Raw genomic sequence first — 18259 nt, 5'->3', positions numbered from 1 at the left:
AGGGACTCAGTGACAGATCTCACAAAGGTCAAAGGCTGCATCCTGATTCCAGAGTTGGAAATTCAGAGTTGGAGATTGAGCCCCACTGTTAGCAGTTTCTCTTGCTTGTTGGCTCACAGTTGTTCTCCCCAAACTCTTGGGATATTCTGTGCTGAAGTCTGGCCCTGACCTCTGACACTGCAGCAATTCCCCTCACACTGCTGGACAAACTCCCAGAGCAAGGTGTAGGTGCTCCCTCTCGATATTTGAGCCAAGTTCCACTGGACAGGCTCTGCAGTTCTCAGGGTCTTCCCCTGCAGTGCAAACCCATTCCAGAACCCCGTGGCTTCCCCAAAGCTCTCCAGGCTGTCCAGGAGGCTGGATCTCCACTCCAACACCTGCTACTGAACAGGGAGCACAAAGCCCCTCCATGAGCACTACAAAGCAGCAGGCAGCACACACCACCCTGCAGTCACACCAAAGACACAGCCATAAAAATAAAAGCTTTTTATTTATTTTTTTTTTATATACCATTACAGAAACATCTGAGTAACATTCTCAAAAGGACAGGCAGCTCTGGGGCCCAAGGGACAAGCACAGACAGCCAGCTCTGGGGTCTGCCACGCCGTGCTCCTGAGCTGCTGCTGCTCTTGGTGCATGATGTCCTTGCTCCTTGCCCTCAGGGAGGTGACCCAGCACTCCTGGTGTCAGGGTGTCACCTTCTTGTAGGTGATGTGTAAGTGCTGAGTCATGGGCTGCGTAGTGGTTGCCATTGAGACAGTTTGTTCGAGCTTCCCATCGGAATTGAGCCTGAATTTTCTGGTAATCTAAACCAGAGGGAGGAAAAGAAATAAGGAAATCAAGCAATGAGTGTCCACAAGCTGAATGCCTTACCTGTGCTTTCTTCCCTTTGCCATCCACCTGCCTGCTGTCAATGGAAGGATATCCTCATTACAGCAGGCAAATAAACAAGGAGGTTTCTCTCCTAAAGCAAGCAGCCCTCTCCACAACACCAGCTCAAGCCCATTATCCATGGAACAAGGCAGGTTCACAGAATCACAGAATTAACTAAGCTGGAAAAGACCTTTGAGACCATCAGGACCAGCCTATGACCTAATAACCTCTTATTAACTAAACCATGGCACTGAGTGCCACATCCAGGCCTTTCTTAAACACCTCCAGGGACAGTGACTGCACCACCCCCTGGGCAGCTCCTTCCAATGCTCAATCACCCTTTCTGTGAACAGCTTATTCCTAATGTGCAGCCTAAGCCTCCCCTGGTGCAGCTCAAGCCTGTGTCCTCTTGTTCTGTCAGTGGTTGCCTGGGAGAAGAGAACAACCCTTACCTGGCTACAACCTCCTTTCAGGGACTGCAGAGTGATGAGGTCTCCCCTGAGCCTCCTCTTCTCCTGCATATTCCCCCTCCATCCAATAAAGAATGGAGGTTGTCCTTGCCTCTCCTCATCCACGAGTAGCAACAGAGGGAACCTTGCCATTTAATTCTGTTAAGCTGTGCTTTCACAAATTTGTATCAAATCTGCATTGATAACACCTTTAAAGGTGATTCTTCAAGCAACCTAAACCACTCATGAGACAGCCTGGTGCAGGAAATGGGCCTTCCTGCCTCAGTGACAGCTCAGCCAAGCCACAGCCACCCTGAATCACTTTTCACCAGGAATGCAATATGGTGAATTTTTCTCAAATTGAGCAGCTCCAGCAGCAGCACACATGTCCTTCTCACAAACCTGTGGCCTCTTCATTTCCACAGGTAATTTAAGCTGTTCTTGGTGAAAGGGAAAAGGCTCTGGAGCTGGTTTCCTGACAACCCCTCTCATTCCACACCTTCCTTCACCAGCAAGGGACTCCCAGATACTCAGTAGGACCAGTCCCTGGGCCTGAGCTTCCCACAGGTGCCAGATGGGCACAAACCTCCAGCCCCAGAGCTTCCTTCTCCAGCCAAGGCCAGCCTTGGAGCCCTAAGCTAGGAATACATCTGCTGGCTTTCTGTGCTTTGCCCTCTCCTCCTGCCAGTCCATCTGCCCACAGTTCAGGCCATGACTCAAAGAGGACAATCCCTTTTATTTAAATATTTGCAATCCAGAGCTCTGCCTCCCTGCTGACACCCACAGTATCTAATTGACTTCTGCTATGGGAAGGAGGCAGTACAGCTGTTCCTGGGAAAGAGGAAACCCAACAACTGAAAACATGCACCCCAAGGCAGGGGAGTTGGACTTCCCAAAGTTAGGACACTATCTAAGCAAATCAAATTTTTGTCTACATCTGCACAAACTTGTGCTCCCTGCTGTCTAAGGGCCAGTTTTATAGCACACAAAAACCAGGCTGTGAGAGCTTGTCTCTCAGCTGCTGCTCAGCCACCACAGCTTCAGATGTGACAGTGACACTTCCAGAGGTGACCTCAGTATGCCACACTGACTCCAGCAGTGTCACTGCCCTCACAGCTGGCTGTACCCCTCCAGCTGTATCAACAGACCCCCACTACACACCCAAAACAGTCAAACCTCCAAAAGCAGCCAACCAAAGGTGCAGCTGACAGCAAGTGCCAGCCCTACCCTGCAGCCAAAGATGGGAAAAGAGCCCAGAGCAAGGTCTGAATGCTCTGAAAAGCAAAGAGTGAGATGCAGGTGTTCCTGAAATATCCTCATGAGGCCCAGTACTGACCACACCTTAAATGTGCATCCTCATACTGCAATCAATCCAGAAAACCAGCATTAATAACTAATCCCACTGCCATAAAAGAGTATTTAGCCAAGACTTTCCTCTTTTCTTCCCTAAGGACCTGCTACTAGCCATTCTGGAGACAGGATTCTGGGTTAGCTGGTCTGATCCAGCCTGTCAGTTTTTATCATAATGATCCCTCTGGGTCTCATAATGTACAAAAAAATCTCTTCTGAAGGCTCTTACAGAAAGAATAAGCCAGGATGCCATGCAGTACTTCCAAGAACCCCTGATGGCATTCTGTAATTAAAGCATGCTAAATAATATATCCTCTCAACCACACTCCTCCTGGGGCAAGCAGTGCTATGGAAATGGCTCACTCTGTGTGCACTCACCTGCTCTACATGGGGCTTCTTGGCAAAGGAGATCCTGGCTATGGAGTGAGAAGCTATAGATAGCTCTTGTCCATTCACCTCCCCTTCCTCCACCTCCACCAGACCTAGGGAAAAGCAAGGGCACGCATATTATTAGGCTACAAAGATTATTTAAGCATGTCACAATTGTTATCTTGACCTTTCAGTACTTTAAAAGGAAGCTTATAAAAAAGAGGAAGAGGGATTTTTTACACTTTCAGATAAGGGCAGGACAAGGAAAAAGCTTTTAATCTGTAAGAGAAGAAATCTATGTTAGATATTGGGAAGAAATTCTTCCCTGTGAGGGTGGTGAGGCCAGAGAAGCTGTGGCTGCCCCATCCCTGGAAGTGTTCAAAGTCAGACAGGACTTGGAATAACCTGGTCTGGTGAAGGTGTCCCTGACCATGGCAGGGAGGTACAATGAGATTTAAGGTTCCTTCCAACCCAACCCAAACCACTCCATGCTCTATTAGGCTGCTTAACAGACCAGCACTCCCTGTGGAGAATGGTTTTATTTGCCTTGTTTATTTTTATATATTGAACAACTGCAGATCCACACAACCTCAGACATGGAAAGCTGGACTTATTCACACCATGTAGGATGAGTGTCACAGCACAACTGGCACTCCTCCCTTCAGCACCTGTCATTTTAGATGCAAACTTCAGCATCAACTGGGGTTTAACACTTTCACTTATAATAACTGAGATGTGATTTTTTCTCATTCAGTCCCCATAAGGCAAGAAGCACCAAGGTGCTGCACCCACACACTGGGAGGCTCTCCTTGTTTAGGAACCACTGTGGGTCCAGCACCAAAGAGCAGCGATTCCAATAGGGAAAAATTAATAAAATAAAACTGTGAGAGGTGCAAGAACTGTCTGAAAAAGTGATGAAATGGCCCAGCAGAGTAAAAACCTCTACTTTTCCCCAGAGTGGGTATCAGGAGTGTACCTGTGTTCTGGGCACTGATGAAGGCCACCTTGTTAGTGTCGGGTTTGAGGCGGATGAAGCCACACTCCCGGTGCATGGGCTTCCTGGTGTCCGGGTGGAAGGCGTTGAACCTGAGGGCAAACCAGAGCACAAATCTGATGTGCTTTGCACTCAAAAGACATTTTTTGGCTTGGCTGCCTCTTATTTAACCACATGAGTGCCTGCAGTATTCTTTGAAGAGTACAAGACTGACAACACTTCACAGTTGAGAGATGAAAACCTAGAGAAATACGATTACCTGACAGAGGTAAGAGCTGGAGCTCAGTCTTTAAGTTCAAGTTAAGTCTTTAAGTTCAAGTCTTTAAGTTCAAGTCTTTAAGTCTTTAAGTTAACTTAAAGACTTAAGTCCTTAAGTTCAACTTCAAGCTTTAGACTTTCCATGACCCCTGGGTCTTTCTAAGAACTAGCTCAGCAACCCCTCAGGAACTCAGATGTTTCACAGATACTGAAGCCATGTGTGTCTCAAAACCTTTTCTCAAATAAAGATGATACAGTAATTCCAGATATTTATTTAGCTTTATCACCTGGAAAAGTTGTTTGATCTGTATATTCCTTGCCGTAGGAAACAACAGAGCAGACATATTTCTCCCATCACTTCCTTCAAAAAGATAAAAATTCATCTCAGACTCTTATTTATTCTTCAGGAGGCCTTAAGAACTGTAGGTTTGGTCACCCATAACATGGGTGATTATACTTATCAAAGGAGAAACAAACTTAAATCAGGCAGTTTTCAGGGCTTGGAACATTTAAGGGATACAGGGACTGTCTGTTAAGAGCCACTGTCCTCCAGGACTGCTGCCTATTTTCCTGGTGCTTCCTAAAACTCAACAGCTCACAGCTGTGTAACTCCTTGGCACAAAGAAAAGGAGGGGCAAAAAAAAGGTGACTCAAACAAGGAACTGTTCACAAGCTGAGGAGGGAGGTGCAGCCAGAGCAAGACTAGCAAGACTGTCAGAGCTTTGTTGCTTTTGGAAATTGGACAAAAGCAGTCCCAGGTTGAGCTGGCAGCTCCAGCACACTCCAGGAACACAGGGCATCCCTCACACAGCACTTCCATCTTGTAATTCTTCTTTTCTTGGTTTTCAAAGCAACACACTTTCCAACTCACCCCTCTTGAAGGAACACTGGAGCACTACTGAGCAGTAGCCAACCTGTCACTTCCCTCCCTCTGGATTTCTTTTGATTTCTCTTAGAACAACCACCTGAAGTCAAAGCAAGTAGTTAAGCTACCTGCCTCCTGTCCCACATGGTTTGATAAGCACTAATTTTCCTCAGATTTTCACAGTGGTGAAGACTGAGGACCACAGCTTAAAATGCAGAAACCTGGTAGCCATGCCATAGCTCCTTCATTTATTCTAAGTGGGAATTTCACAAAGAATGCCAATTAGTCACAAGTTTTTGTCAGATTATGCCCTCTTCTGACTCAGATGGGGCAACTGAGAGGTGTTTTAAAAACTTTTATTCCATTTTCAGTTCCATGTGAAGGGTGAGACAACACAGATGTTATAATTCATGCTATCTCAATCAGAAGCTAACTATTCCTAATTACAATATATTATAAGCATTTCTTGGCCTATCAGCTTTTGGCACACTATGGTGCAAATGCCTTAAAGCCAATCATCTAAAATTACTCTTCATGGGCCACTGTAATTGGCATTTGTAATGCCAATTAATCACAAGTTTTCAAGGAAAATCAAAGTTAGACCATGCAGTGACATTCCACAGCATCATCTTGTTTTGAAAACAAGCTGAGAATTACGGTGAAAATTTATGTACTTTGGTGAATTAAGGTGAAAATTTCTGTACTTTGCCATTGGAAAAGAAACCCAACTAACAAATCCATGGCTGCTCCAATCCAGGAGCTGCTGCTAACACAGGCAGATCCCCTGACTTACGAGAAGTTGAGCATGGGCTGTCCCACGTGAGAGATGTGCACTTCCTCCAGGTACTGGAAGGGCTTCATTGTAGGGAAGGTGCCATCTCCTGGTGGGTCTGAGAGCCAGGTGCCCAGCATCCAGGACAGGGGTTCCATCACAGGGTTCAGCTGGGGAGTCTCTGTGAAGGAAAAGAAAGAAGGAAGAATGAAAACTCAGGGATCTGTGCTCTGCAGGTTGCTGTGAGCTGCCTCCAGCTGGCTGGAGGTGAACACAAACCACCTCAGAAATGGTTCTACACCACAGCAATGCTTTTCTTCAGAGCAGTGCCAGCTCCAAGGGGGGAGATGGGGAACAATGAACAGTCATGGAAAGTGGGTCTGTTTCCAAACCAGCTCTCAGCCACACATAGAGCACTCTTGCAGGTGGTCCATTTCTGACTCCTCTCTGTAGCTTGATCTGAAAGAAAAGTCCCCTCCCAGCTACGTGCAGGGAAGAAGATGACTGAAACCTCAGCACAAAGAATCATTAAATGATAATGAAACCTCTAACACTCTGGGCTAATGTCTCTCAAGCACTGAGCACATACTGTTCCTGTTTGTTTCAGAGGCTGAGGAAATGAGTCCTCATTTCAAAAGAAAATCAGGCTGGGTACATATCCAAGATCAAAGTTTGGCTACAGTATTTTTTAAGAGGTTAACAATGGCCTCAACTTGTACAAAGAGACAAGGAAGGATCACTCAGAAGCTGTTCTACCAAGGCTCTGGACTAAGGCAAACATCTTAAAAATACCTGGGTGCCTGTAAGGCAAAGAGTAAACGGAAGAGAAAGATACTTCCCTTTGTCACTGCAGTTATGAAAAAGCAACCAAGGTCTGTTTCACAAAGTGAAAATTTCTTTAACAAATCATTTTACAACCACACAATAAGCTGAGCTGGAAGGAATCCACAAGGATCATCAAGTCCAGCTCCTGGCCCTGCACAAGACCATCCCAAAGAGTCACACCATGTGCCTGAGAGTGTTATCCTAATGCTTCTTCTTCTTGAACTCTGTCAGGCTTGGTGCTGTAGGAGAGTTTTGATAAACAGTTTTGCATTTTACTTTCAGAGGCTGTGACCTGAAAAAAATACATCAGGAAAATGGAAACAGACAATTTAAAGCCACATGAAGAGCAGAGCAGATCCATTACTAAGGTGTAAGTAGGGAAATCAAAACATCACCCACAGGATATTGTGAAAGATGGATTCCCACACCAACAGGGTGCCTGCTACTCTCAGTAGTCTGTTATGCAGAGAAATATGACTGAAGTAAGCTTAAAGCATGTCCTCTTCCCCCTCATGGGATAAACATTTCATCCTGGCAAGGTGGGTGCTGCAGGGGGGTGTTTTCCACACCTAGTGAGATCAAGAATACAAGAACAGGCTGATCTAAAAGGCACAGACTCAACTGCAGGCAGAAATCACAACCTAAAAATAAGGGTGTGGCCAAAATTTGCTTGACCAGTCTGAGTTTCACTGTCCTCTTTATGAAATGTCAGGCTAAAAGACAGAGCAAGGAGGAAGGACAGTCCACACCTGAAATGCCAAAGGAGAAGGAAGAGCAGCTTTCCTGGGTAAGAGAGACCACTTGTGGTACTCATTCCCCCACAGACAGCAGGTTTGAAAAGCCAGCCCATGTCAGCAAAGTGCTGCTACTTGCTTTGCTCTATGCTGAAGTATTTTGCAAGGGAAGCAACATGAGGAAACATGAGAGCTCAGTAGGAAATCAGTGATAAAGGTCTATACAGCATCAGAGCCAGGATCTGTAGAACACCCTGTCAGACTGTGCAGTCCCCAGCAGCTTGCCCAGGACTTGGAAAGGGGTTCCCACAACCTGTGCAGCAGTGTCACTGTACTGCACAGTATTTCCTTGCACTCACCTTTCCAGTTCCAAGAGGGGAGCACACAGCTCTGTGGGTAAGCAGCATACTGCTCCTCCCTCCAGCTGATGTTTGCCTTTCACTCTCTGCTGCATTTCTTTCCAAGCTCTTTGCAGGCTCATTTCCCATGATGGAAGCAAAAAGCAAAGCTTTGGAAAAGCTGCAGGAGCCTGCAGCCTGGGCTGCTGCTGCCCTCTCCTGGGTCAGCATGCCAGGAGCAGCACAGTTTCTGTCACCACAGCGCTTTCATTGGGCACTTCCTTTTCTCCTGCTTGCACTTCAGGAAAAGCATCAAAACAACATGAAAGGAATGGCTGTAGCCATTCCCACTCTTTATTCTTGGTTACAAACCAAGAGAAGCCAAGAGAAGCCATTTCCACCATCCCACTGCCTTGCTGTGCAGCACCCAGCCTGGCTGGAGGTGCCTGACCTGGTGAGCTGGTCTCACCTCCAAAGAGCTGGAATTCCAGCCAGCTGAGAAGTGAAGATGGAACTGTACATCCTGAAGTCTCTGGCACCTGGGCAAACAACACAGCCAAGTGATCATTATTCCTTTTCTAAACTAGCTAGATGACAGAGCTAGAGAGCTCTTTAATTCTCATGTGGCTTGGAAAAGTCCAGAGCAGCAGAAGTGAGTAAGGACCAGGGGCTCAGTGAAGTGCAGGTAAGTGCAGACATCCTGACCTCATCCCATGCTCTTCTTACCTTCAGTGCTGGGCTCTGACTTGTGGACTAAGAATTTTTTCCTTCCTGGCTGGAAGGCTGGGCTGGGAGAATGGAAATGCAAGAGGGGAGACAGACAGGAGAGAGTCTGATTGAACCCACCAGAAAAACAAAACAAAAAAACCCAACAACCCAAAAACCCAGTTATCTGAAAAGCAATTTGTCTTTTTATGTCATGGTTAGGGCAGGTAAATGCAAGACTATTGTAGCAACAAGAAGTTCTATGCTGAGCTGCTTAGTTTCAAATTTCAGGTTTATAGATACAGTCACTGTCAAAGACACTGATGAAGGAGCCTGTACATCCCTTTTTAAAGGTCTAAACTTCTAGCACATCATTTTTACAAAACTCTACTAAAGTGGTTTAAAAGGAAAGCGTATGATAGCATCAAGAATACAGATGACATCTGAGAATTTGCAGCACAAGAGACCCTGGTCACCCTTCTGCACACTTCAAGCTTCACACTCAGAGGGGGTCCTCTTAAATGCTGATTCCCTTGCATTCATATGCACAGCTCCTCTTTTACCTTCTAACAGGGAAGCTCTCTCTGCATCCTCTTTCTAAACAAAAACATTCCTGGAGTCACCTCTCCTGCCCTTCCTGGAAGCCATTAGGGACCCAGCATCTCCAAGACCCCATTCCTCTACAACCTGGTGAAGTGGAAGGTGTCCCTGCCCATGGCAGGGGGTTGGAACAAGACGAGCTTTAAGGTCCCTTCATCCCAAACCATCCTGTGGTTCTACAAAATCTCACATAACACTCATGAGACAAAACCACACACCCATCAGCAACCTGATCACCTTGATCTCTTTCCTTCAGGAAGTCACTCAGGCCACAACCCAGGCCCTGAGCACACAGGTCAGTTCCATTTCACCACCTGACCCTGCTCCACCCCTCCAAACTCACAGACAGGCGGTTCCTACATCTTTTCCATCTCCAGAAAATTTCCAAGCCAAATCCCACTCTGCACTGGAACTGGCTGTCCAGGCTTTGCACCAGGAGATACTGAGTTCTCTCTGCTTTTGAGTGGGATTCCTGGCACAGAAAGCTAAGTTGGCACAAATTCCTACACAGCTTTATCAGTAAAGCCACAGGGAGGGGCCAGCTGGTTGCTAACAAGGCAGCTAACCCATTTCCTTGAGCTGGGGAACCCCTCCTGCAGAAAACTTGAGGGAAAAAACTATACAAACAACAACAACAAAAAAAACCAAACAAACAAAAAAAACAAAACAAAACAAAACAAAACAAAAAAAAAAAAACCAACAAAAATTCACAAAACAAATCTCCAAACAAAATCTCTGAGTCTTCAAAGTGTGGGGTCTGCAGCATCAACTGGGCAGTTCCCTGAAATTCTTCCTTTCAGCACAGTTGCTAACTGGGTTTAAAAGAAAGCATTAAACACCTTTGCCTTGTCCCTGTCCCTGTTTGTGAGGTGACCATCCTCATCCTGGAATGGGGCAATGTTATTTCTAAACTGCTTTTTGCCATTTGTATATTAAAAAAAAAGTTTTATTTTTCTCTGCAATTTTGGCAACTTTGACTCCAGTTGAGCTTTGCCTGTATGAATTTTCTCCCAACAGTGGGGAGCAGCATCTCTATGTTCTTCCCACATGACCTGACCTTGCTTCCACTGGGAATCTTCCATCATTCCATCTTATTTCCAAGAGAAATCCCTGTTCAGCCAAGCCTTCTGCCTCACCTGCTTGAATTCTGACATTTAGGAATTGCTGTTCCTGTGCCCTTAGGAGATGATGTTTAAAAGTGACCAGCACTGACAGATTCCAGAACCTGCAGAAACATTTCCCAAGGGACCTTACTCACTAATTCCCTGAGCAGCCTGAGGTCTCATGGCCAGAGTTGAGGTTTTTCAGGCACTTTTCCTCCTGTCACCAGAGATCTGGTGGTGGCTCTGTGGTCTCTGTGGCCAAGTTGGCCCCAAAGTTCACTTTGCTCATGAGATCCTCTCTGATGACAAGCAGGAGATGAAGATCATCCTTCCAAGTCAGCTCCCTGAGGACCTGTTCCATCAAGTTGTCATGCAGGTGTTTTAGGAGCCTTCTGGCCCGGGCTGTACCAGCTGTGAGATGCTCCCAGTTAATTCCTGGCAGGTTGAAGTCCCCTGGGGCAGTTGAGTTGGAATCATCCCTGAATTCCTCAAGGAATAATTTGTCAGCATCATTGTCCTGGCTGGGAGGTCCAGAGTAGACTCTCACAATGAAATGGCATTATTTGTTTGCCCCTTGATTCTTATCCAAAGGTTCTCAACTGTGCCATTGCCAATTGTGAGCTCCTGACACTCCAACCCTTCTGTCACACACAGTGCCACCCCTCTGCCTCTCCTGCCCTGCCTGTCCCTCCTGAGGAGTCTGGAACTGTCCCTCAGGGCACTCCAGTCACAGGGAAAACTCCCACCAGGTTTCACTGATGCCAGATCTCTGAGCCAAATCTTCCAGCTCCTCACTGGTCCCTCCTGCTGGGTGCATTAATGCAGAGACGTTTCTGGTGTGGTGCACTGTGACCAGCCCCTGGTGAAGCAGATTGAGGGATCCCATTAGTGCTCCTTCCCTCAAATTTAGGCACTGCAGCCCATTGCTCTTCCCTGCTGACCCTGGTTTTGTCCCTTTCCCCTTTCCAAACTAGTTTAAGGCCCTATCAGCAAGCTCTACCAGCTCCTGTGCTAGAACTCTTTCTCCCCCAAGAAAGATGCATCCCACCAGGTGCCAGCAGATCAGCTGTTGAACAGATCATCCCATCTCTGCTCCAAAAGCTGGGAATGGGGTTATATTCACAAATGTTCACGCTATAGACTCAGTAATTCATTTCATAGCCAAGTGCCAAGGTGGTAATGCTCCACTGCCTGTAGTCATTGCCAGAGTTCTGCTTTATAAAACACAGAGAAAATATTTTTTAAATTCTACTCTATTATGAGAAACCAAACACCCTACCTGAGTTCAGCCTGACTTTCTCTCGAGTTTTCCTTAGTTTGCTGTTTCATTGCTTCCTAGCTGCAAGCTGGTTTTTGTTGTGAGTCATTGCCAACTCACCGCAAAATTAAATGCTTAATGCACAAATTCTATAGACTATTAGGCAAAAAAACAAAACCTGGAAAGAACAACACCATCCCACTAAAAAACCCCAAACCAACAGCAGTGTAAAAAGTCTTGTTTCCTCCCTTCCAACTGCCTTTCTCTCCAAGGGGGAGGTCAAAGAGCCACCTCCCTCAACCAAGTCCCAAAGCTGGTGTGCCTGCACCATGCTGAGCACAAAACAGTTCACCTCCCACCCAAGTGCTCAGGCCAGGGTGAAATCTCTCAAGATACCTCCTGCCATGGATTCAGCCCCTATGCACACATATTCCCACTCCTTATCTCACTCTCAGTCTACTTTATGGCTCTCTTGTTCTTTGCAATGCTCACCCTACAGACCAGTTTTCTACCCCAGCCAGGGCACAAAAAAAAAATCACAAGCAGCACCTGCTGTCTCAGAATAAAAGCAGTTTTCTTCCAAAATCTAGCTCTAAGTTAACATGCAACTGCCAGGCTAGCAGTGCCTGCCCTGGTGGAGGCAATTTTCCTGACAGAACATCTCTGTGACCCATCAGGCACATTTCAGTTTCAAGCTGAACTGGACACCAGCCCCTTGCTGGTCCAGTCCTTGTCAGCCAGGTGAAAGCACAGCACCTCCAAGCATGCACAATCCCCAGCCAGGTGAAAGCACAGCACCTCCAACCAAGCACAGCCCCACTTCTCAATGCCAGTCAGGAACGGGATTTTGCTTTTCCTTTTCTGCAGCATGAATGAAATCTGTTGCCCCCAGGATGGGCAACATCACTTCAGGCCCCACAGACCAGGTTTCAGGACTCCACCTCAGCACAAAACCACACATTAAGTGCTCTGTCCTTCTGCTTGCCTTAAGTTTGCCAACTATGCCTCATTTGTATGTAAAACGTACTGCAAACGACCCCATTTCTACACTGGCTTTGCACAGATATCCAAAGACAAATCCAAGCCAGATTTCCCATGCATTCCTAGTAGAGTTCTAACTGTTTTTCCCATGAACTCATTTTGCAAACTCTCCTGCCTTTAATATGACCTTCATGAAAACAGACATGCAGCATAAGAGGCTCCTCATACCCCCAAGCAGCTGAATTCTAAGAGCTTTACCTCTCTGATGAACCCAGAAACTCAAATCCCATGGAATCCTACCTGAGTCTGCTCCATGCCCGGCCATGTTTGCAGATATTTTGCTATTTGCTGTACCTGCAGCCCCCCCTGCCCCAGAAAGCTCTCTGTGCAGGGTGGCAAGATGGCCAAGAGGGAAGTGAGCTCATATTTGGGTAAAACACTGATCCTGCTGCCTGCTGGGAGACGTAGTTTTACAACCAGACCAAACTGGGGCACGGCAGGAGGAGGTGGTGCTGTGGAAGGAGCTGCTGGGATCTCCTGTCTGAGTGAGCACAGCTGACACAGCAGAGCTGTGAAACCTTCAAGCAGAAGAAGGTCAGACAGTGCTGTCAGGACACCCATGACTTCTCCAGGACACATCCCTGGTTGTTTGCTGGCTCTCCCTCATTTCTCCCAGAGCATCCTGTGATCCTCCAGAAGCCACATCCCACCCTGTCCCGCCTGGTACACCATGCCTAACCACACTTGTCCACCAGCAGCACTCCTCAGCCTCCATGGACCTCATGAAGCAGCAGGAAATATTTTCCTACCAAACAAACACCTAAATTCAAACTTTAGATGGAAAAGGCCACCATTTCAGCTGTGCTGTAGACAGCCTGAGGCCTCTCCTACACCAGGGTAAGACAGGTTGGGAAACAGCCCTCAAGCACATTGTGACAGCTGGATTTGGAGCCACTTGGCCACCCTGAGTCATCCAGCCCCAAGTGTGGCTGGCAGGCAGTGCTGGGCAGCACTCCTGCACAAACCTGCTCTTCCCAGCCTGCTGCAGCTTGGAGACAGCCAGCAGAAATTTATTGGTCTCATTAGAGGGAAATATGTGAGAACTAGCACTGAAAGGAAGTCCTGCTGAGTGGGTGTGGGCCTAAAGTTGGTGTGTTGTGCTCAGGATTTTGAGGAAACAGCTGAAGGTGAGGGATGCAGACAGGTAACAACTTGCATGGTCAGTCCAGTCTGGTACTTACACACAAGGAAATGCCTTCAGCAGAAAAAAATATGCAGGCTCAGGTTCACAGCTAAAGCCATCACCTCAACCACACATCAGATGTGCTGGGACAACTGAGACAGGGCTGCTAACAAAGACTGTTATTAATGTGTTACCTGACTGTAGTTTTATGAATATGAAAAGTCTTTCTTAACTCAGCTTTGTATTACAGTAAAACTCAATGTCTGGGCATAAACCAGACTCAGCTGGCTGCACTTCATCAGCTATTTTCACTGCCATGAACTAGTACTACAAGCACACAAAAAAAAAAGAGTCCAAAACAGAAAAATACCAAGATGAAGCTAAAAAAAATTTTTAAAAAGCCAGTCAGTCACCAACCAACCCATTAAAAAAGTTCCCAGCCAAAGGGTTCCATATAAACTTCCCATCATGCCAAGCTACAATTGCCAAAATGGTTCATTTTCACACACTGATCTCCAGTTTTGTTGATAAAAGATGGGAGAATGGGTAATGAATTTGTCAATTCATTAAGAAAAATTACATTTTCCCTTATAAAATAGAGTATGTAACTCATATATTAAGAATATCTTTACAAGAACATAAAATTTTCACTTCTTAAAGACGCATCTATAAAAACACTAATCTTGAGAAAAAGGAGAAAAATCATAGTGCTTACCAGAATAAAAAAAAAATCTTTAAAGATACTCTTTCTGCAATTAGTATCTCAGTGAAGGTATTCCAACAAAGGCAGACACCTTTTTAAATAAATGTATAAATAAATATTTCATATACCTACATAAATATATGTGTATATATGAATGACAACTATGGAACCCTAAAATGGTATTTAATTATTTTCTTCAGTTTGACACCTAAACAATACAAAAATGCAGACCTGAAGGTACAAACAAGACTATGCTGATTTCCCAGGGCAAAACTTTTCCCCTCTCTACCCAAATAAAAGTGTGAGTTTTCCCATACTTTGAAAAATTAGATACATATAGGAAAAGTAGTGCTGGGTGTCAGCCTTCATGAATTTTAGAGTCTACTTTCCTCTTGCAGTGAGGAAGTTGGCCATGCTGCAACAGCCTGGAGAATGTGCCTGTCTGTGTCAGCAACACTTTTCTGAGGGCCCAACATCTCCAGAAGAAGCCATGGAGTGTTTCTCCAAAAGGAAAGGTGAGAATTAGCCATCAGGAGACACCCAACCCTCCACAGGTGACAACTTCTCCAAGCAAGCCCCACATCACAAATCCTTTCCAAGGCCACCCAATGTTTTCTCAGCAGCCACACACACACCACCATTAGATGGTCCTAAACTCCTGCCCTGAAATGCACCTTGCAACCACAATCACTGTGCACACATTGTACATTAAAGGACACTTTTTTTTTGCAAGAAGGGCCTCATTTGACTTCTAGGTAACAAACTTTTTACGTGACCTGATCCCTCACTGACTTCTCCTATGTTTTATGGTGCTTAATTATTATTTTTGTAATTGATAGAGAAGCATCTTCCATCACTCCCTGCTTTATTATGTTTCCTGACTTCTTCTGCCTTCCAAGGGAGGAAAGGATCAAAGCAAAGACAGACATTTGCTCACAAATTGTGACCTCGATGTGCATCATGACATTGTCATATTTGATACCTCCCACCTCACTTGCATTTCCTGTATTCTCAGTACTGAGTGCAGTAAATGAAATCCAATATCAAAACTATTTCTTATGCCACTGAGGACAATAACAGCTTTCCCAGATACCTGCTGCTAGGACAGCTCATTAACACACCAGAAAAAAAATCACAGGCATGTGCCAAAGGAAGAAGGAAAATCCTAGCAGGAGCCACTGTATCACAAACAAGTTAAAATAATCCAGAAAGACAAGAAAATAAATTAATGAACAAAGTTGCCTGTAACACCACAATCTAAATTCCTATTCCACATCTTGGAAAGGTCAGGGATGTAAGAATTAACTTGTGTGCCCACTGAGTGAATTCTTTAATCTGTATCCATTGGTCTTACCAAGCTGCTACATCTCCTTCCCAGAGTGTCATACCTTTTCCCCATCACACCTTTCACAGCCCCCAACTTAAGAAAACAAGGAATTCCACCTCAGTGCAGCACCCCTGGCAATACTGACCACAGTCCTGGGATATCAGGCTGTTCAAGTAAGGGAAACTGTTGCGCTTCATCTCATTCAGCTTCTCCTTCAGCTTCCTGACTTGGCTGTCGGAGCGGCTGATCCTCTGCCTCAGGAGCTTCAGCTCCCCGTTCTTCTTCTCCACCTGCTCCCGCAAGCAGCACACCTGGCTCTTGCTCTGCCGGGAGGAGAAGCAGTACGAGTGCAGGGAGTCGATGAGCTTGCAGGCGCCCGAGGCCGACATGATCACCTCGTTGATGGACATGGGGTTGGCGTCCGTGTCCCCCTTGCGCCCCAGCACGGCCTCGGCGGCGGGACGAGGGGTCAGGTCAGCCGGGGACGCTGACAGACCCTGGGAGGGTTTCTGGGGAGTGGCCGTGAGGGAGGACGTCGGGGACACTTCTGTGACGGCCTTGTCGTGCCCCAAGGGCTGGCTGCTGCAGCTGGGCTCCACGTCTCTCTTTGGCCTTTTCCTTTCTAGCTGCTCCTTGGGGAGAGACGGCCTCTCCCTGGCGTGCTTGGAGGAAAAGCTGTACGAGTGCAGGGAGCCAATGAACTTGCAGGCACCGGAGGCAGGAGGGGTGAAATCGTCCACGGACACGCCGCTCCTGTCTGCCACCCAGCTCCCTGCCCAGCTGCCCCTGGCACAGTCCTTGCCAGGAGACCTCTCGGGCTTTACCTGCACCCCAGGCTTGGTGCCCAAATGATCCCCTAACGTCCTTCTCCGAGGGCCGTCCAGCTGGCTGTGGAGGGCTGGTTCCTCCTTGGGCATGGATCCTACTTCCTCTTTCAGAGTGGCCTCCTCCATCTCTTTCGTCCCTTGCATCACCACGAAGTCCTGGCCAGAAGATGGAGACCTGGGTGCTACCTCACCGCCTCCCTCCTGCGGGGCCTCCCCATCCTGCACCAGCACCTGCCTGGCTATTTTCCTTCTGCTCCTGACATAATCCAGCTTGCCGTGCTTCTTCTCCACCAGCTGGAAGATGGTGGGGACAGCAGTGGGCTTCAGCAAGCGGTGATGGTCTTCCAGCCGCTTGAAGAAACTGTCTTTGGTGAAGTGCTCGCTGCAGAGAAAGGAATACTTGGTGGGAGTCCAGTTGTCTCTCTGAACAGCTTTCAGCCACTGAATCAAGCGCTTCGAATCCTTCAGAGGGAATCTGAAAGGGGAACAGAGAAAACCCTCTAAAAAACAAGCTACATGTCGGGAATCAGAAGGGTTGGTACTGTAAGAATTGCAGAACCATGGAGTCATAGAACTGTTGAGGTTGGAAAAGACCTTTGAGGTGACCAAATCCAAGGGGATGGCAAGGTTTAGGAGATTTTAGGGAAAGTTGTGTTTTGGGAAGTTATACTCATTTAAGAATTATTTCACTTTGGGCTGAAACATTTGATATTCATTCGCTGCGTCAACAGCTCCACTTCACAACAAGCGTAGGACTAGAAGGTGTTGTTTCCATGTTCATCAGCAATCGATTCATTACTCCACTCACCACCTCCAGGAGGAACAGCCTGTCCACAAGGAATGGGGATGTGACCACCACCAAAGCACCCAGCTCAGCCAGCACGCTGCCCAGCGTAACCCGGGTGCTGCTCACACCGGGTGTGCTCAATAACATTTAATTAGCTGTAGAAATGCCTGCAGTGCAAGAAAGCCCCTGAGCAGGGGAGCCGCGTTCCGTTTCCAATGGGACTCCCGAGACAGAGACTTTTCCCGGGGACTCACGGCCGGCAGCATCCCCGGCGAGGGCTGAGGCGGCGGGGCACAGCCCGGGGAGGGTCGGGGTGACAGGCCGGGGAGGGCCCGGCCCCGGGGCGAGGGGCGCTCCCGCTGCCCGGCCGGGGCTGGAGGATCCGGGAGCCCCGAGCCGGTCTCCCCTGAGGGAAACAAAGGGCGGTCGCCGCCGTGGGGGCCCGGGGAAGGGAGCGGGATTGGGACCGGGGCGCGGGCGGCCCGTCCGCGGCACTTGCGGCGGGCCGAGCGGGCCGCCCTTACCTGTGGAAGGAGACGGCGCCGTGGCGCGCCTTGCCCTGCCGGTTAGAGCAGTTGGCGGCGGCGCAGCAGATCACCATCTCCGACCGCCGCCGCCGCCGCCCTCGGCCGGCCGGGCCCGCCCCGGCCCCCGCCCCGGCCCCCGCCCCGGCCCCGGCCCCGCCGCGCCGCCGTACGGCAAGATGGCGGAGCCGGGTCACCCCGGCGCCCCTCGCCGGTGGGGAAGGGGTTTCTGTACGGCACAACATGGCGGCCGCCACATGGCCGCCGCCATTTTGGCCGGGGAGCAGCTGTACGGCGCGGGGCGGGTGGGGAAAGGGGGGGTTCGCTCCCGGCGCCTCTCACTTGCCTCGTCGGCGCAGCTGGGCGTCCGCCTCCCGACGAGCCGCTCGGTCCGTGGCAGCCGAGCCCTGAAAGGCGTCTCCGAGTGGGGCGGG

General features: G+C 48.0%; 1 protein-coding gene across 2 annotated transcripts; it reads right to left on the bottom strand.

Annotated features, from left to right (window-relative positions):
- Nucleotides 1-471: 471 nt before the first annotated feature.
- Nucleotides 472-17947, bottom strand: THAP4 (THAP domain containing 4). Of its 2 annotated transcripts, XM_030954795.1 has the most exons (6): nucleotides 17826-17947; nucleotides 15833-16989; nucleotides 5952-6111; nucleotides 4018-4127; nucleotides 3051-3154; nucleotides 666-806 (listed from the first exon to the last, which is right to left on the bottom strand). In XM_030954795.1, the coding sequence occupies exons 1-6, from the start codon at nucleotides 17900-17902 to the stop codon at nucleotides 687-689; spliced, it is 1728 nt and encodes a 575-aa protein (XP_030810655.1). In that variant the 5' UTR covers nucleotides 17903-17947; the 3' UTR covers nucleotides 666-686. The 2 variants fall into 2 exon arrangements, with proteins under 2 accessions (XP_030810656.1, XP_030810655.1); XM_030954796.1 differs by lacking the exons at nucleotides 15833-16989; nucleotides 17826-17947 and adding an exon at nucleotides 12775-12859 and having other exon boundaries at nucleotides 472-806.
- Between the last annotated feature and the right edge of the window lie 312 nt (nucleotides 17948-18259).

This window comes from Camarhynchus parvulus, chromosome 9, assembly GCF_901933205.1.
Source record: "Camarhynchus parvulus chromosome 9, STF_HiC, whole genome shotgun sequence".
Lineage (NCBI taxonomy): Eukaryota > Metazoa > Chordata > Aves > Passeriformes > Thraupidae > Camarhynchus > Camarhynchus parvulus.
The sequence above is the reverse complement of the archived record's forward strand: the minus strand, read 5'-3'. Positions and strand labels throughout refer to the sequence as shown.

What these genes read in the sequence shown, in the direction of transcription:
- THAP4 (XM_030954795.1), bottom strand. Translation starts at nt 17,902, where the DNA reads ATGGTGATCTGCTGCGCCGCCGCCAACTGCTCTAACCGGCAGGGCAAG. An exon ending in CCTGATATCCCAGGACTGTG is followed by an intron (nt 6,112 to 15,832) that starts GTCAGTATTGCC and finishes TTTCCTTCACAG; the next exon opens with AGACTCCCCAGCTGAACCCT. An exon ending in CATCAGTGCCCAGAACACAG is followed by an intron (nt 3,155 to 4,017) that starts GTACACTCCTGA and finishes GCTTTTCCCTAG; the next exon opens with GTCTGGTGGAGGTGGAGGAA.